The sequence below is a fragment of the Brachyhypopomus gauderio genome, chromosome 9, assembly GCF_052324685.1.
Source record: "Brachyhypopomus gauderio isolate BG-103 chromosome 9, BGAUD_0.2, whole genome shotgun sequence".
In the NCBI taxonomy this organism is placed as follows: Eukaryota; Metazoa; Chordata; class Actinopteri; order Gymnotiformes; family Hypopomidae; genus Brachyhypopomus; species Brachyhypopomus gauderio.
This window is the reverse complement of record NC_135219.1, coordinates 3,920,227-3,938,620: the sequence shown is the minus strand read 5'-3', so window position 1 is coordinate 3,938,620 and position 18,394 is coordinate 3,920,227. Positions and strand designations below refer to the sequence as shown.

Below are 18,394 nucleotides of genomic sequence, written 5' to 3'. Positions count from 1 at the left end.
CATGTTATCCCATAATAAACAAAATGACAGTCTGTAATAAACGTTTATTCATTGTGGATCTTTACAGAGACTCTGCCCGGACTTTTCTAATTACTTGCTGCCAATCACACAATCAGATCTGGATCCGACTGCTTTGTATCTGCCCAATTCAAATCAAGGTATCTTGAATGTTGTAGTCTTTCTTTTTAGACCCGACGTTTCGCGTTTTCGATTATTGCCCGATTACTGTCTGCAGATTTGCAGTTCGAGGGAGGTTGCCTATTGATCGCGACATACACAAGTACTCAAGACTGACTGTTGTCCGAGGTTTTAGGGATTAGAAACGCTGAAAGCACACGTGCTCGGCGCCTAACGTGCGCTGCAGAGCGGTCACGCTTCTCCACGGTCATCCAGAGGTGCACGAACCGAACCACTAGTATGTCTGTCTATACCTGTAGGCCTAGTTCTTTTAAGCAACATTTAATCTTCGCCGACTGTCGGGCACTCCTCTTAAATTTCACTGCAGCTATTAAATATTAATGGTTGGAAAATTCCTTGAATCCGAACTGATTAAAAAGTCGCCTCTGATCTAGCGTTGAACGCGGTCTAAGCTTGACACGCAAGTATATGAACTATATGCGTTACGTTGAAATCGGGACTTTAAACAATAACCTAAAGTTTTGTGGACTGCAAATCGCAGAAGTCTTCATCTCCGGGAATCTGTGTTGTGTTGTTTCTCTCTTTCTCAGGGCAGTGGTCGGAGCGTGAGGACCATGGCTGTCTATTCTCTGTCGGGTGAGTCTGACATCAGTACAAAATCTTCATGAAGTAGTCGACAAACGACACAACCATGCTCACCAACGGAAAACACAACAAAAAAGATTAATCGATAACTACAGCTACATCTACGGATGTGTCTATTCGAAATTAACCTAGACTTAAAGCATTTGAATAAATATGCCTACTCCCCGCCTCTCCTGCTGCCCAGAAGAACAGGAATTATAAACCTGAAGTAGCAAATGGCGCTAAGAGCCAGTGAAGAGCATTAAGTCGTGCTCTTCATCCGAGACCCCCGATCTCCTCGCGTACAAAAAGCTGTGGAACTACTGACGTGCTGTTTAACGACACGCGGCTATATGTGTGCTCGCATTTAAGACCACGAAGCCTTCACTCGCACACAGCTATTGTAGACATTCAACAGTACAGACAATCGCCAACGTCGGTCTAAACTGAAGGGAAAAGAGTCGGAAGACCTATCGCGCAATTCATTTCGCATGTAAGTGATGACCAGAGACAGAGCAGCCGGTCACCATTGCGTTTACGCATATTACAGGCTTCCGCCTTGCGTCACAATTCATGTGTGATGTCATAAATGTAGCACAAACGTAACTTTACACAGCATCTTTTTACATGTGTGCTCTTTCGAAAACGTATTTTGTTTTTTAACCAGGTATCATTAGTAATACCTGGAGAATATGTCAGTTTTAGTATTCTACCTATGAATAATATTTTACAGATCAGGCTACATGCTTTAGCCCAAAGAAACATGTGAATTATATTTGCTTTAAATTAATGCAATTTAATTCAGCAAAACAACTAACATTAACCTTAATTTAATATGCATGGCTTAAGTATACATGTAAAATGCAGAAATTGCTTAGTTTATGACATGAAATGTTCTCATTCAGAATGCACTGGAGGCAAAACTTTATTTATGATTCAGTCATACAGATTACTTTTTTTCTTTTATTTTTTTATTTAAAATAATTATTTATTTTTACATAAACTAATGGCAGGGTGTCATTATTTGAAGAATATATGCAATATTCATTCTAAATTTAAATGTGGTTATATCTGCATAAAGTTTAGATAAGATAAAACAAAAGTTTAGTTTAAATTAATATCATTACAATATTTAGAAATCACTAGTTTTGAAGTAAAGAAAAACTATGGACACATACCTGACAACCTTTCTTACCTTCATGGAGTTTACTATTGGTAATTCTTCATTTACTTTGCTGGAATGAGTAGAAAAATAACAATAAACTTTTTTGTATATTTGAGTATAATCGTTTTAGAAGAATTTAGGGAGATTATTTATTATCTTTAGCTACTTTTTATAATCATGTCCTTCAACTATCAGGCATATCTTTCATTTATAAATGTAACTTTTTGTTCACAGATATTATAAAACTAATGTCGTACTTAAATGGCATAAAGTAATTAAACCTTGAGGTCACTTTAACCCTAATCTTGTTTCACGTTTATATTAACAACGTATAGACCTAAATATTTTCGGAATTAAATAATAAATGTCTAATTTCTTGATTGTCACGAATCTGTGTAAGATAAGAACCACAGAACGGAATGTATGTACTGAAACGAACTTACCCAGCAAGAAAAATGGCGCGCGAAAACAAACGAAGCGAGTGGACCCTTTGACCTCGACTGAGGGCAACGCTGCATAGGTTTCCTTAGGTCGCGAGGTCGACCCTGGCGTGGGGGTTGGGTATGGCTAAAGCGTTTATATTTTGAATCTGTTTGGCGGCATGTCAAAAACCCTTGTAGATTTTGCCACGGTAGTCTTCAAAAGGAGCCCGGGTTACCCGGTGTGAATATTTGGAAGTTAAATATTATATTGATAACAGTCGTAGACAGCACTTCATAGATGCTCCGAATTTACATTGACATTAACTAGGCATCTAAGAAATTGGATATGTCCTCAATAAGGATGTTGTGTTGTCTCAAAAACCATACCAAATACATAGAAACTTCAAGCTTCAAAACTCCTGCTTCACCCAGCCTTAACAGTACTTTAAGACATAATTTCTGATTATACCTGATTGAGACAAAATGAGAGGTTTCGACCAGGAATGTCATTACATCAGTGGAGTGGCTGGAGACCTACACAGACGTTGTATGTGTTGCTAACAGGATTGTTTTATGGTTATATAATTCCGTGTGTGGATGTCCTCGGTACTTCTGAAAGCCACACAAACTCACATGTAACGTGTCTTAATAGTCTACCTATTTAGTTTTCTCACTCTGAGTAGCTGAAAAGGCGTCTAAAATAGCTGAAAATAAAGCGTCTTTTTTGTTTTATTTAACGCGTGTTATTCTCGTATGTCCCGACATATATTACATGGATTTAATATCTAAGGCGCGCAAGACTTCACTTCCATTAAAATATGATTGTATTCATGTTTAGGACTGCCAGGGTGTGTTTCCCCAAGGAAGTGGAGGGGGATGGGAGTGAGAAAGAAAAGGGGGTAGGGAATGAGTGTGTGTGTGTGTGTGTGTGTGTGTGTGTGCGCGCGCGTGCGTGAGTGAGCGAGAGAGAGAGAGAGAGAGAGAGAGAGAGAGAGAGAGAGAGAGAGAGAGAGAGAGAGAGAGAGAATGAATGAAAAAAGACAGAAGGCAGACGAGATGAAATTGTTAAACGGAATGGAAAAAAATGGCTAATTTGCATATTGTTACAATAACCGACTCTGAACTAACCGGAGAGAAAACATTCACTTGCATTCTTGATCTTTATGTAGAGATACACGACGAAATAGCGATTATAGGATTTACAAGGAGTTCGAGAACTCGGAAAGCCAATATTGCCTTTTTATGACTGCTAAATGCGTATATTTTTATAACCTCTCCCAATCACAACAATTTTAATTGTTAGATATTACTATGTAAAATAAGTATTTAGAGTTTTGTGTTTTTTTTCTTATTTAGCCAACAGTTTATGCTACTCATCATGCGGTTTAACGAACGGAATGATTACAAGTGTTTAACATTACTGCCCGTATAGTATAATAAGAACCGTTCAACAAATATAAATACTCCATTTCCAGCTTGTATCTTTACATTGTGAAAACAATAGAATGACATGCATGCCAGAAAACAAAAGAGACCACAAAAGTAAAAGAAAAGTCCTTAAATCCGAGATATCGCTAAATAAATAAATAAATAGCCAAACGTGGTAAAGTGCAAAGTGCACAAAGCGAGAATAAAAATCACGAGAAGCTTTTCAGTCACCAGACTTTCATCAGTGCCAGTGAAGACAAGACAGAAAGACGCTTAAGACTCCCAGCTGTATCTCTGGGTTAAAATCACACTCAATATTTGCTTTAATGAAACAGTATGTTATTTCGTTTCAAACAAACCTGCTTTTTATAGCCACAATTTCCCTTTTTCTGATTATTTGTCCGAAACTTAATCGACATCTTTCGATTCCGAAAATCGAAAATCTCTGAGTTCATATATCCAGACTTGATTGATAAAGCACCAGTAGGTCCCCACATGTGAGCAGCCGTTCTCCACACACTGGAGCCCACACGGGTGTCACGTTCACACGTTTGGTCCGTTGACTAGTTTCAGTTCAGTCAATTTGTTGATTTCATACAAATCACATCGTATGTTGCTTTGCAGCTACTTTGGAAGTTCCTTCACAGGGTGCCGCTCCAAACGGACACAGTGTGTTTATTGATGATATTCAGTGGTGTCCCCGTCCTTTCTTTTGACGAAAGTCTTCATCTGAACCTTCTGCGGGATCAAACGGGGACACAGGGTGTGTCCTTAGCGCTTTTCTCGGCTGTTTCTGCCACTTGTTGCTCCGGGGCTGTTTTATGAATGGTGAATGGGAAATTCTCGCACAGGAAATTAGCAACTCGATAACATCTGACACCGGTGACTAGTAGCGTGACCTGTGTCCTAATGCCGTGGCCACTGCGCCCTGAACACCACCAACCACACCTAGACCCCATCCCTCAAACACACCGACGTGCGCGCGCAGCATCTCCAAAATCACAACTTTTGGTGCGGAGGTTGGGGTAGCTCCCACTGTCTAGTGTGTGTGTGTGTGTGTGTGTGTGTGTGTGTGTGTGTGTGTGTGTGTGTGTGTGTATGTGGGGGTGGGCGGTGGGGCAGTGAATTCCTGAGAGTGGGCGGTAAAGGGGGGTGGGGGTGGGCGAGAGGGCGGTTCTGATGGAAGGTGGGGGTAGCTGTTGACTCACTCTTCTAACGTGTTTTCCCTCTGACGCAAAGAAGACTACGACGAAAAAAAGAAATAAATGTAACACACGCAGGAGATTTTGATAGAAATAGTTTTTTGGCAAATAAAGGAATTAATCTTGTATATAAAAGAGGTTGTTATGCTATTGAAACTTAATAGAAATGACAGTTGCTCTTACATCTTCGACTGTTTTTTTCACACAAAACAAAAGGATAAAAATGTCAGTGACAATGAAACATGAAGGTTTTGAGAGGAAAACACCCCAACATAACCCTAAACGTGCACATTTCAGCCCCCGAGATACTGGTTTTGTGTCAGTATGAGTAAGATGAAGTCTTATAAAGTTCATGTTGCATCGTTTCTGTTTTGTTTATTCCTGCGTGGAATCGATATTGCCAGCATCAGGATCGGAGGAGCTCGTTTTTCTCAGTACATTCGGGGTTTTGACTAAGACAGCACATCGGTTTCAGTTCGACAAAGGAGAGAGAGCGACGGACGAGAATGGACAACTTGTTTGTTTAGTTTAGATAACTACTCACAAGCATTTGTGGATTAGCAGCAGGTTGTATTAATACAGCTATGTTTCTTGTGGAAAACTGGCGGAGAGGGTCAACTCGGCTGTCATCGAGCTGTTATTGTTTTTGCTGTTGCGAAAACAGCGTTCAGCTGTTTTTCCAGTTGAATAATAATTTTTTAAAATCTAAAAAAAAGCCCTTGCTTGTCTGCTTGGAATAATTATCACGAGACTTTTAGATATTTGTATTTAAAGTATTGAGTCTCGAGCTACAACAGGCTACGCCCAGACAAGAAAGGGAGAAATCTGTCAATCTGAATTTAAAGGAATGCGTACTGACAAAAGGTTACGGTGCTGCACGCATGTGTCTTGTAGCAGCAGTGTTTAACTGCTGGAAACACACAAGTGCCCCCCCCCCCCCCACAGCCACCGAGTTACTTAAGGTGCTGCACAAGAATTTCGATTCCCACTTTCAACACACGTGCATGGCAGCATTTCATTTCTCCACGCGTTAGGCTATGAAACTGCAAATGCAATTTGACACAATCCTCATCAATAACTCGAGAAAGCAAACTTTGTGGGTACCTTTCAAAGCAGTCGCTACACTATAGGTACTAAAAAAAACCCACTAATGGTTTTAAAGCGACCGTTAGGAGTAATGACGCAGCAGTCAATCCGATGTCGGTTCGGTTCCGAGTCCGTCTGCTCTCCTCCCTTCGTTGTGGAATTAGTAGCGAGGGGGCCTGTAATTGACAAAGTCACGTGTGCAGTGCAGCGAGCGAGCGAATGGGAGACGGAGGAAGGCTGCGAGCGTGCGAGCGAGCGTGTGAGTGTGCCGAGCGAGGGAGGGAAAGAGAGAGAGAGAGAGAGGGGGGAAGAGAGAGGGAAGGAGGTGGTAAGAAAGACATGACAAAATATCAAAAGGGGGCAAGCACGCTGTACCATGCGAGCTAAATTTGAGGCCGCCGTAAATCGGGATGTCGGACTGACGGTGACGCGCATCACCCCATTTCGAGGAGGAAACGTTTTTACTGGAACTTCGGAGCGGAGGGTCCGCGGGGAAACATGGCCGAAGGTTACCCTGCTTTTTATTGCTCGCATTTCGCTCGCACTTTCAGATCCAGAGCCTCGGAGGGGGCAGTTGTTCGCCGTTGTTGCAGGTTTTTGCGCCGCCCCGGTGTATTGCCACACCAAACAGATGCGCTTGCGTTTTGTTTACGCTGTTTGTGCGCGTGATTAAGAGCGTTTTAGCCCCAGTGGGGGTGAGGGGGGTGTGTGTGAGGGGGCAAGGGGGGGCAGGCTCGCGCACACCTGCCCCCGGAGTTCTACCACAGGCGGGTGAAGCAGGGTATCTACACGCAGATAATGAACCAGTAGTCTTAAGTTATACCAGTGGTGTTGATTTATAAAGAACAAATGGAGGATTTGCAGCAGGCGGGTGTGTGTGTGTGTGCTGCACTTCTGAATGAGTCTCACACGCGTCTCCAGGATCAGGTCGTAGAAACGGTGGTGTGTGTGAAGTACATGTGCACGTTGAGTGTGTGTGGCTAATGAACATGTGTTGTAGGGCCAAAGCGGGGGGGGGGGGGGGGGGGGGGGATTTCCATTCGCTCGCGCTGCTGTTCGCCCACGCAGCCCCGTGCAAAGTTCTGCTACTGTGTGTGAACAGCAAAGCGCCCATTGCTCCAGGACGGACACTAACGCGGCGTGTTTCACTGGCCGTTCTGTATGCTTTACCGAACAGGAGGGCCGGGCAGAGGTGGCGGAGCAGAAGCCGCCAGGTCCCCCGGGCAGGAAGAGCGAACCCCGCCACAGATTCTGGCTGGTTCCGGCTACTGCAAATGGTTCAATGTTCGCATGGGCTTCGGATTTATTTCAATGACCCACAGCGAGGGGAGTCCGGTGGACCCGCCACTGGACGTGTTCGTTCACCAAGTAAGTTCTTCGAGCGGATAAAAATACTAATTCCAGTGGTAGGAGTGATAATAACAGGGGTGATAATAATCATGGTAATACAAATGTGATGTATGGTGCTGATTTTGTTGGCTGACCAAATGGATCCAGTTTCCACAGAATGTTTACTGCGACTGAAGTGAATATTTGGTGTTGAATGTATGCCCTCTGTCACTTTAAGAGCTTTTGGCGGTGAGATTTCAGAACTTCGATCATGATGTTTCAATTTATCTACACAAAACGCGTCTTTTTCTTCTTAAGAAATGCACCGATCGGCTGACAGAATTATTATCTCATCCAATTCCATAATGATCTTGGCTGCAAGTTGTCGGTTGTGGTTGATTTGGGAAGGTGGTAGGTAGTCTTAAAGCGACACACTCCGTGCTCACCCTACACACGCCAAGAGGATCTGCAGCAAAACTCCTGCGTTCAGTCTAATGTACACAACATGGAGGTGACCTGCTAATAAGTCGGAGATTTCATCACACAGACGGGACCAGAGGGGCCTTTCACAACTGTTATTAAATGTTCTGGGTTGTTCTTCTGGTTATGCGTGATGTTTTTGGTTTCAACCGTTGAGACAAACGTTATGAGTTCACGTGTTTACATCGGAGGGGACTCGCCTTCTTCTGTGTTTCTGTCAGGTTACTTCTTACAGCTCCTTTAAATTCGAGTTGTGCTGTCGGCCAAGATGCAAACGGCACGTTCGGTTCCGTTATAACGAATTACTTGTATTTTGAAATCCAGCCCGTTAAAGTAGATGCGCGTGGAACTGTGCTGTTTTCCTGTTTGAATGTGGTGTATTTCTTTTTTTCGTTCCTATTTATTGTCATTTTTGCGGTGTTGTGTCGTATTTAAAGTGCACTTGTGCAATTGTAGATGGCAGAGAAAATCAGTTTTCTCATCTCGGATTTAGTTCATCACGGGTTCGTTTTGATCTGGTTGTTAACATATCCTGCTCGCTGTACTTGGGGCCTCACCTTAGCACGTGTGTTTATTTGCTTAAAACATTGCTGTGGCATAAACAGTTTATTTGTGTGGTCTGCTCTAACACAAGCTCTGGAAGCAAAATCCCTTTTACACGTCAAGATTGTACATCAGGGAACCCTTCAAATGTTGCAAAAGACCCCCAAGTTTAGCAATATTCTAGTATAAAGTGCAGGGAAATGCAGACTGTGTTGGTTTACAAATTTAGACTTTTGCTATTCAGGGGTTTATATAGATAAACTGTAGATGCAGTAAAGATTTTTCAGTGAGAAATTGTTGGTTTAGTCTGTCCAAAAGAAACGCTTTACCAAGTGCAAGTTTTCTATAAAAATAAAAATGCTTGGTGTAGTTAAGAGTAATGTCCATGCAAGTGGAGGCGCTTGCTTCTAGAGGGTCCATTATTTTCATAGCAGTGTCGAGAGGTGCTAGGTGCTTCTCCTTAACACTTAATGTTTGCATTCTCAAGTATTTTTGAAGATGATTGACTTGATAGTATTTAGACGCGTTTGGTAGCATTTTCCAGCCTTTTCCAGCATTTTCCAGAGCTTTTCCAGCCTGAACTGAAGGTAGGGCTAAACTCTGTTGCCATGGCAGTCAGATCAAGCCCATGTTTCTTGTCAGCGGTTCCAGTCAATAATATTGCCTTACTGTAGGTTTAAAAGGCTGCTAGGAGCTTCTCTGCAGTACACGAATATATATATTTTTAAAGTTATTTTGTTTGCCTAGTTGAAACATGTGATTTGCTATTTTTTAAAATAATTTCCTGGAAATTTATATATGCTTAGTTTAATGAAATAAGTAAATGATAACTCAAATATTTGATAAATGTAAATGTAGCATCATTTTATGGACAAACGTGGACATTGTGTTATGGACAAAAGTGAACAGTTTGTTTTTCGGGTAAATATTTTTACACACAAATTCCTGCTATTAAGAGTTTTGTGTTTTGTGCAGTGCGAAGCTGCCTAAAACACACACACACACACACACACACACACACACGTCACCAACCAAAAGCATATTTACGAGAATCTACAAATAATAAACATTTTCTCTTCAGCTGTAATTGCTGTGAGCATTTTTACCAGTCCAGGTTATTGTTTAGTTTGTTAAGTTAAAAAAAGATCCTTTTCTTGTCAGCTTGGCCTATAAAAACAATGCAATAACAATTCTTACAGCTCGGTCCGAACCTCCCGTCCCATTTAGGAGGTGCAGAAGTCTCCTCCTACTGAGCCTCCATGTCTGTAGTCCCGAGATAACCAGGTGCATGACTGTAAATGAAGTTCTTCTGAGAGGTGTAGGGCAGGGGCAGTAGACCGCTAGTAACTCAGGGGAGGAAGCGGCAGCATTTTTTTGCACTTCTCTGTTTACGACTGCTGAGCGTTGCATTTGTGTTCCTGTGTTATAACGGTGCACTTAGCAGTGCGCCCAGACACGAGGCTTCACGGTGGGCCCCGCGGGAATCTGCGAACGTCGTCCTGATCCCCGCACGCCAACACTCTGCCTTTCCGAGCCATGAGCTCCCATGGTGCCGCTCAGTCATTTTAGAATGCATTAAAATGTTTACGTCAACTTCCTGGTACCTCAGCCATGTCCATGTACTAATGTAAAGGTTAAGGACTGCAGAGGTGTCTTACATTTCTGAGTTTGGATCTGATGAAATGTTGTTTAGTTTGATTTCTGGACTGATTAAGATTTGGTTCTGGAGAAGCGATTTGTCCCCATCTTCTGCATTTAGTATTTAGTATTGAGTATTTAGTATTGAGTATTTAGAGGTAGCGGCATATTTTATTTGTTCATTTTCATAACATTTAAAATTGATCACTGGTCAGTATTTCGTCAACTATGACAGTGTGTTTTTATCTTTATTTTTCCTATTAATCTAAAATGATTCTGTCAGTCTATCTGAGTTATTCTAAATATCCAGTTATGCCTTGACATATTTGTAGATATCAGCATTCATGCATAACGTCGATACGATACGTTAATAAAATATTTCAGTTTCCTTTAGGTGTAGCCGAGGTCTTAACTGGTAGTTACCAGGCTGTTTATGAACTGATGGCTGCACTGGTGTGAGGCCTGAGTGCGGTACTCTGACCTCACACTGTTACTGTGGTCCTTGTTTACTTCAGAAGTGAATGAAACATTAGCTGTTTTAATGACATTAGTTATTATTTTTCATGTCTTTTCGTGTTTCTTACATTATTTAAATATCTCCTTTTCAACCTCTGATGAATCAGGAACCCTGTTTGACGTTTGAAACTTCTCCGCTGAACAGAATGGCAGTTGTTGTCGTTTCAGGTGTAGCGTGTGTTTGTGGGTAGACGTTGTAGGGCAGTGCAGTGATCTGTGATATCAATACAAAACGGGGTGATTCGGCTGTATTTCTTTCCACTGCTGTGATCGCAGTGTTCTTAATGTGCCGATCACTCGTGTGAAGACAGAAGTGTTTCTGTTTGGAAGACCAGAGCAACGTGGCCTGTAATCGATCCCTTACATCTATTACATCTTTACATCTATTACATCTTTACATCTATTACATCTTTACATCTTTACATCTTTACATCTATTACATCTTTACATCTATTACATCTTTACATCTTTACATCTTTACATCTATTACATCTTTACATCTATTACATCTTTACATCTATTACATCTTTACATCTTTACATCTATTACATCTTTACATCTATTACATCTTTACATCTTTACATCTATTACATCTTTACATCTATTACATCTTTACATCTTTACATCTATTACATTTGTGTTGTAACAAATGTAAAAAGGCTTGTTTTGTCACATGGTTAATTACTGTGAATATTGTATTGAGAATTATGTATATTGTGGTATTTGAAAGGGTATTATGGATATGTTACAGTTTTGTATAAAAACTGGCTATTACATTTTTTATGACAATTGCTGGTTGCTATTTATTTTTTACACATCTCACATAGAGCTAACATACTAATAACACCAAAGTCACATTTTCTTTTATTCTTTATTTATTAAAGAATAAATTTAGTAGAAATGTAGAATAAATTTAGTAATTACTGTGGCAGAAATGCACTTTCTTTCCCATTCTGAACTGATTGGATAGTGCTGTTCTCTCTGAGCTGATTGGACAGTTTCAGTTACCCCTCTTATCTGATTGGCCGTTCACTCACTCCTTCAAGATGATTAGGTAGTGCCATTCACTCCTCCATGATGATTGGACGGTGTGGTTCTCTCTTGTAAGTTCCCATACTAGATAAGGAAAAGTGGGCTGGTTTCTGACTGTTAGCAAAGGTGTGAGAAGACCTGTATTTGTAGCAGTATTTATGGGATGTGGAGAGTGCTGTTATGATGCTTCTTGTCTGTGTGTGTGTGTGTGTGTGACACAGAGCGAGCATTTGTTCTGTCATATAGAAATTGCTTTTATGTTCCTTCTGCTGTGCATGTGTGTATGAGCACAAGCGTGTGTGTGTTCGTGTGGGTGTGTGTGTGTGTGTGTGTTCGTGTGGGTGTGGGTGTGGTCCAGACACTGTTGCACAGAGATTTCTGTTAAGTCGTTGAATGTGGTTTCTACAGCGACGTGTGACTACGAGAGTCTGATTACAGCAGCCGTGTCCGTCAGGTTCAGATATGAAAGAGAAGGACCTGCAGAAACCGTTGGAGTGCTCAATCTTCACCGACAGCCTGCAGACAGAGCGACAGACACAAAGGACATCTGACCATTTCATTTTCATTATCTGCTGCTTATGTGCGCGTTGTGTTTGTAAATGAGAAATGCATTTGTAAGCCACATGTATTCATGAACTGGAGGTTGCTGAATGTTTAACTGAGCTCGTGTTCCACCAGCAAGAATTTCACGCACGTATATGAACATTCACGGCTTCTAAATGCATTCATGTTTAATGCATTAAATGAACATTCAGTCGTTATTGCTGGAGTTCAGAAGAAAGAACAGATATGGGGGAGAGGAGGAGAGGGGAAGAGGAGGAATAGAGGGGAGAGGAGGAGAGGGGGAAGAGGAGGAACAGAGGGGAGAGGAGGAGAGGGGGAAGAGGAGGAAGAACAGGATAGAGAAGAGGAGGGAGAGATGGAGGTGTGAAGAGGAGGATGGAGCGAGAGGTGAGGAGGAGGAGGATGGAGGGAAAGAAGAGGTGAAGGGGAGGATGGAGGGAAAGGTGAGGGGGAGGATGGAGGGATGGGAGTAGTGAAAGGGAGGATGGAGGGAGAGGTGGAGGGTGAAACGGAGGATGGAGGTAAGCTGAAAGCTGCTAGTAAAGATCCTCTCATGGGGAGAGCTTCCTCACTCATCATTTCCTGTGTGTGTGTGTGTGTGTGTGTGTGTGTGTGTGTGTATCTGAAGCCCTAAAATACTACTGCTGCATCAACAGAGTATCCTGTGGCCATTGTCTTCCTCTTCAGGTCTCTCTTTCTCTGTCTGTCTGTCTGTCTGTCTCTCTCTCTCTCTCTCTCTCTCTCTCTCTCTCTCTCTCACACACACACACACACACACACACACACGTACACAGGTCATGTTTGTGTCCAGGAAAGATGCTGCAAGTACTGATTCCCTCAGGAATACCATAATCTTAGTAAAGAACTGGATACTGCACGTGTGTGCGTGCGTGTGTGTGCGTGCATGTGTGAGAGAGATGGAGAGAGAGAGAGAGAGAGAGAGAGAGAGAGAGAGAGAGAGAGAAGGTGTATATATGAGACAGAGATTGTTTTATATATAAGAGGAATTATTCACTCAGAAATTCCTCTAAGTGAGATCCTCCAACCCCCACCTCTTCCACAAATGCACACACACGTACACGCTCACACACACACACAAATACACATGCACACACACACATACACACGCACACACACACACATACACATTCATATGTACATATGGAAGGAGGCAGACAGGAGAAAGTCAGATCGTGTGTGTGCGCGCGTGCACGTGTGTGTGCGCGTGCACGTGTGTGTGCGCGTGCACGTGTGTGTGCATGCGTGCACGTGTGGAAGAGGTGGGGGTTGGGGGATCTCACTCCGAGGAATTTCTTTAAGGACATAAAGGGAGGTTGGTCCCCCCCACCTCTACATAAGCAACCAGCCCCGTCAGTAGACTGTGGGGGTCTCTGTGAGCATGGACATGGATTTGTCTCTCTCTGCCTGACGTGTGTCTGTGTGTGTGTGTGTCTGTCTGTGTGCGTGTCTGTCTGCGTGTGTGTCTTTGTGCATGTGCGCCTGTCTGTGGGTCTGTGTACACATGCGCGTGTAGTTTTATGTATTTTGTGACTGGTGTGCTGCTGTGTGTGTTCGTTCTCAGTATCAGTGTGCGCCGCTGTATTGGTTTGTCATTTGCTTTGAGTACCTGTCACTGACTGGATCTTTGGTTCATTTAGGAAGTTCTGGACTTTGGTTGTCTGAGATAGAAGGGGTTAATGTTTGGGTTATCACCTCTGGGTGTGTGGGTGGGTTCGTTCTAAGATTTTTATGGGTAAAAGCATGTGTGTGAGTATGTGGCTTTGTTTGTGTAAGAGTGTGTGTGTGTGCGTGTGTGTGTTGGGCCCCTTGTGAGATTAACCTCTTGTCCATTTCACTGTTTGGCATGTGGGACCCACCCCTCATTGCTGTGGATATCTCTCTCTCTCTTTCTCTCTCTCTCTCTCTCTCTCTCTCTCTCTCTCTCTCTCTCTCTCTCAGTTAACACTAATATCTCTCCGCTATAACACTAATATCTCTCAGATAACACTAATATCTATAACACTAATATTTCTCTTGATCTCTCTCTCTCTCAGCTAACACTAACCTCTTTCTCAGATAACACCAATATCTCTCTCTCATTCTCAAATAACACTAATATCTCTTTTTCTCCCAGATAGCTGTAGTATCTCTTTCTCAGATAGCACTAATCTTTTTCTCTCTCAGATAACACTAATATCTCTTTTTCTCCCAGATAGCACTAATCTCTTTCTTTCTCAGATAACACTAATATCTCTCTCGCTCCCTCTATCTCTCTCTCTGAGGTAACACTAATATCTCTTTGTCTCTCTCTCCCTCCTGTCATTTTATCATTGTTCTGTTTTTCTCTTTTGTTGCTGTCCATCGTCCTCTTTACTGTTTACTTTTCTCATTTTTTCTAGATGTTTTTGTATTCTCCTTTTTCTTTACTGTTTACTCATTTCTCATCTTTTCTCATTTGTAAATGTTTTTGTATTTTCCTTTTTCTTTACTGTTTACTAATTTCTCCTCTTTTCTCATTTGTAGATTTTTTTGTATTCTCCTTTTCCTTTACTGTTTACTCATTTCTCATCTTTTCTCATTTGTAGATGTTTTTCTTCTTTCCCTTGTGTTCCTTTTCTTTGCCTTTTGTGTTTCACTTCACTTGTCGTGTTGATTTTATCTTCTTGTCATATTGTTTCGTTTTCCTAACCAGACATTTTTTCTTCTTTTTGTTGTTTCATCTCCTTCCTGGTGTTTTGTCTATTTTTACATTCTCCCCGTCTCTCGTCTCAGCTCCCACGCTGTCTCTCCGTGTCTCGCTCGCCGTGCACTTTCTCTGCCGTTTCTCTGCATCTTCTTCACCCCTGTGTCACTTCCCTCCACTGATCAAACTTCACTCCTCCCTCCTCCACTGCCCGCCCCTCGCCTGGCCCCTCCCCCAGGCCCGCCCTCTCCCCCGACCCCTCCCCTTCGCTCCGCCTCAAACTCTTCCAGGTTTTCCTTTTTTCATTTCTCCTGCTCAAAATCAGAGCATGAAAAAAGAATCACCCAGAATTATTGGGAGAATTATGTTGAATTATGACTGATGAACAATGAATAAAATCTTAAAACTATATTAAGATTAAGATATATAAGAATGACTAAATATTATGATTAAATCCCATAAACTAAACAAATATGGCACTAACATTTATTTGGCATTAAGAAAACTTAGATTTAATTTTCTGATTTATTAAACTTTATTCCACACATTATTGTACAGTTTTATTTTCAGCTAATTTTTTAACTGGAGCATTTATACTCGCTCTGCTTTTTACTCATGTTTAACTTCTCAAAATCCAATAGTTTGCATTATCTTGGTTAGAAATGTCACTATTAATTTTTCTTTTGCACCAATCTGTGAATGTCCCTCAATATTGTTGCAGAATATATATATATTCTGAAGATTAAGAATAGATTTTTTTCGATTTAATCCGATTTAATCGATTCGATCCGATTCGATCCAATTCGGGGTTTAGTGTTATTAAAATTGTATTTGAGCTTGCACCAAATGCATTTTTATTTTAAAAGTGCTCACACTTAATAAACTGAAAATATAAAATGTAAACGTGTATTTTTCTTTAAAGTGAGAATATAAGAACAGAACTCTCACGTTACGGTCCCCGACCCCTCCGTTTTGGGCGCGTTAACGTCGTCTGCGTCTAATTGTCTACGTCTAATCGTCTACGTCTGTGTATCTCCGTGGGTGCGGGTGCGTCTTGTGATAATCCTCACCTGTGGCTCGTCTCGTAATCACGTGGGATTGATGTGGTTTGTCTATTTTAATTTGCGTGTTTTATGTGCGCTGTCTGCGCTTCGGTAAATGTAATAAACGTAACGATTTGGAAAGTGCAAAGGATTCTGTCTCGTCCATCGCCTTGCGCCCAACGTTACAAGAACATTTTAAACTTTTTTTAACTGTAAAAACACTGGGTAAACGGTCAGTGACACGGACTAACTGTAAATAGTCACTGACACTGGATAAACTGTCCTTCTGTTTTTAGATTTCCGATTTGACTATAGTCGTTACCGGCACTGTCCGACGCCAAGTTGTTTTACAGTTAGGTAGACCGAGCATGCCTGCGTGAATTCAGTGACGAGGCGGGGGTAAAAGTTCACTAAAAAATCGATCTTTGGACGTACGAATCGATAGATCAGATCATCATATGCGAATCGATTCTGAATCGGAAAATCAATTTTTTCAACACAGGCCTTATATATATATATATATATATATATATATATATATATATATATGACACAATTATAGAATTATATGATATTTGAAAAATTATGAATAAAATAAAACAAACATCCCCTTTCTCTCTCTCTCTCTCTCTCTCTCTCTCTCTCTCTCTCTCTCTTTCTCTGTCTCTCAGTACTTAATTACCAGAGTCTTGAAATTCACACTACACTTTTTCCCCCATTACTGAGTGCAGCTGTAATTGCACGTGGGCTCAGTATTGTCTTTCTTGTCCCTCTGGTGAGTTTCAGTGAAAATCCTCTCAGAGCTCACAGACAGATAGACGACCTGCACTTCATCTCTTCATGTGATCTCTGCTTAAAACCAACAGGACATGTAATCTGACAACGATTACAACATGGTTATTCATTTCTATCCCCCAAAATAATAATTCTCCACCTGTTTATTTAAATGTTCCAGTCCTCCTTAAATTTCTGCAGTCCACCTTAAAACTCAGCAGGATAACAGTTCAACTCAGCAGCTGTGCCTCTTTTTCATGCAGGTAGAATATGCTAAAGCCAGAGGGTAATTCAGTTAGTGAATTTTGAGGTGGGTTATTCATTCAGTACTTTGCTGTGATTTTTCCTTGAATGTCCTTCACAAACTGTATACAACGTTGTTCACGTTTTTTTAAATAATGGATTAACAAACGAATCACTGCTGGTCGTGAGTCATTGACGGTGAACAGTGCAGAGAGTCTATGTTGATCTTGTTGAACTGCCCTCAGTACAAAGCAGTTACTTTTTATACTTTTAATCAGTAATATGAAGAAAAGTCTGTGTAAATTCTGTACAGACTAACTGTTATCACGTGAGTTGCACAAACCAACCTGGCTGTAATCATGTGAGCTGCTCAAACCAACGCAGTGGTTATCACGTGACCTGCTCAAACCAACCCGGCTGTAATCACGTGAACTGCTCAAACTAACCTGGTGGTTATCACGTGACCTGCTCAAACCAACCTGGCTGTAATCACGTGTCCAGCTCAAACCAACCTGGCTGTAATCACGTGAACTGCTCAAACCAACCCGGTGGTTATCACGTGACCTGCTCAAACCAACCTGGCTGTAATCACGTGACCTGCTAAAACCAACCTGGCTGTAATCACGTGTCGAGCTCAAACCAACCTGGCTGTAATCACGTGTCCAGCTCAAACCAACCTGGCTGTAATCACGTGTCCTGCTCAAACCATCCTGGCTGTAATCACATTGAGCTGCTCAAACCAACGTGGCGGTTATCACGTGACGTGGTGCGGTACTTCAAAGTACTGCTGGGCTGTTTTCAGGCTGGTTTGTAACAGTATCACACTGGTTTCTCATGATATCCGATCCAGCATTTTTTGCGGACATTGGCCGGATCCTGGTATGTGGTATCGGATTGGTGCTGACTCCAATATATTCTATAATTTGTATAACCTAATTTAAATGTCTTGCTTGGGGTTGATGAACATTTTAAATGTTTTGTTTACATTAAGTATTTTAAACACCCGAACCATAAATTATGTTTTAAAATGATTTATTTGATGAATTGATAAGAAGACGTAACAGTTGTTTAATTGCTTCGACTGAGTGGTTGTGTTGTGAATGGTAAAATTTGCATGCAGTGGAGTCAGTCACATTTGGGCTTAATATGGTTTCTGTGAGAATTATTAGTCCATTTCACTCACTCTTAATTTACTGAAATCAAAACTGGATTTATACAGTTTAAACAAGTGATATAAAGATAGTGTTCAATCACAGACCCATGCTGAGTGAGCAGCAGTGATAGTAGCTGCCTGCTGTCAGCCCCTAGTTCCCTACTTCCCTAGTTCCCTAGTTCTCTACTTCCCTAGTTCCCTAGATCTCTACTTCCCTAGTTCCCTAGATCTCTACTTCCCTAGTTCCCTTTAATGTGCACCTCCCACTCAAGCGGAGCTCTGCTTAGAGTACATATTTCTCTGTTTTAGACATTGTGTGTAGATTGATGTA

At 41.6% G+C, this 18,394-nt stretch overlaps 1 protein-coding gene across 2 annotated transcripts in view; it reads left to right on the top strand.

Annotated features, from left to right (window-relative positions):
* lin28b (lin-28 homolog B (C. elegans)) overlaps positions 1-18,394 on the top strand; it is a 41,096-nt gene that overhangs the window by 1,015 nt on the left and 21,687 nt on the right. Inside the window, exons 2-3 of one of the 2 annotated variants that reach the window (XM_077016535.1) lie at positions 729-774; positions 7,243-7,433. In XM_077016535.1, coding sequence (XP_076872650.1) covers positions 753-774; positions 7,243-7,433 — 213 coding nt within the window. In that variant the 5' untranslated portion in view covers positions 729-752. Of the gene's footprint in view, positions 1-728; positions 775-6,403; positions 6,574-7,242; positions 7,434-18,394 lie in introns of those variants that run through there. The other variant, XM_077016536.1, reaches the window with a different exon arrangement.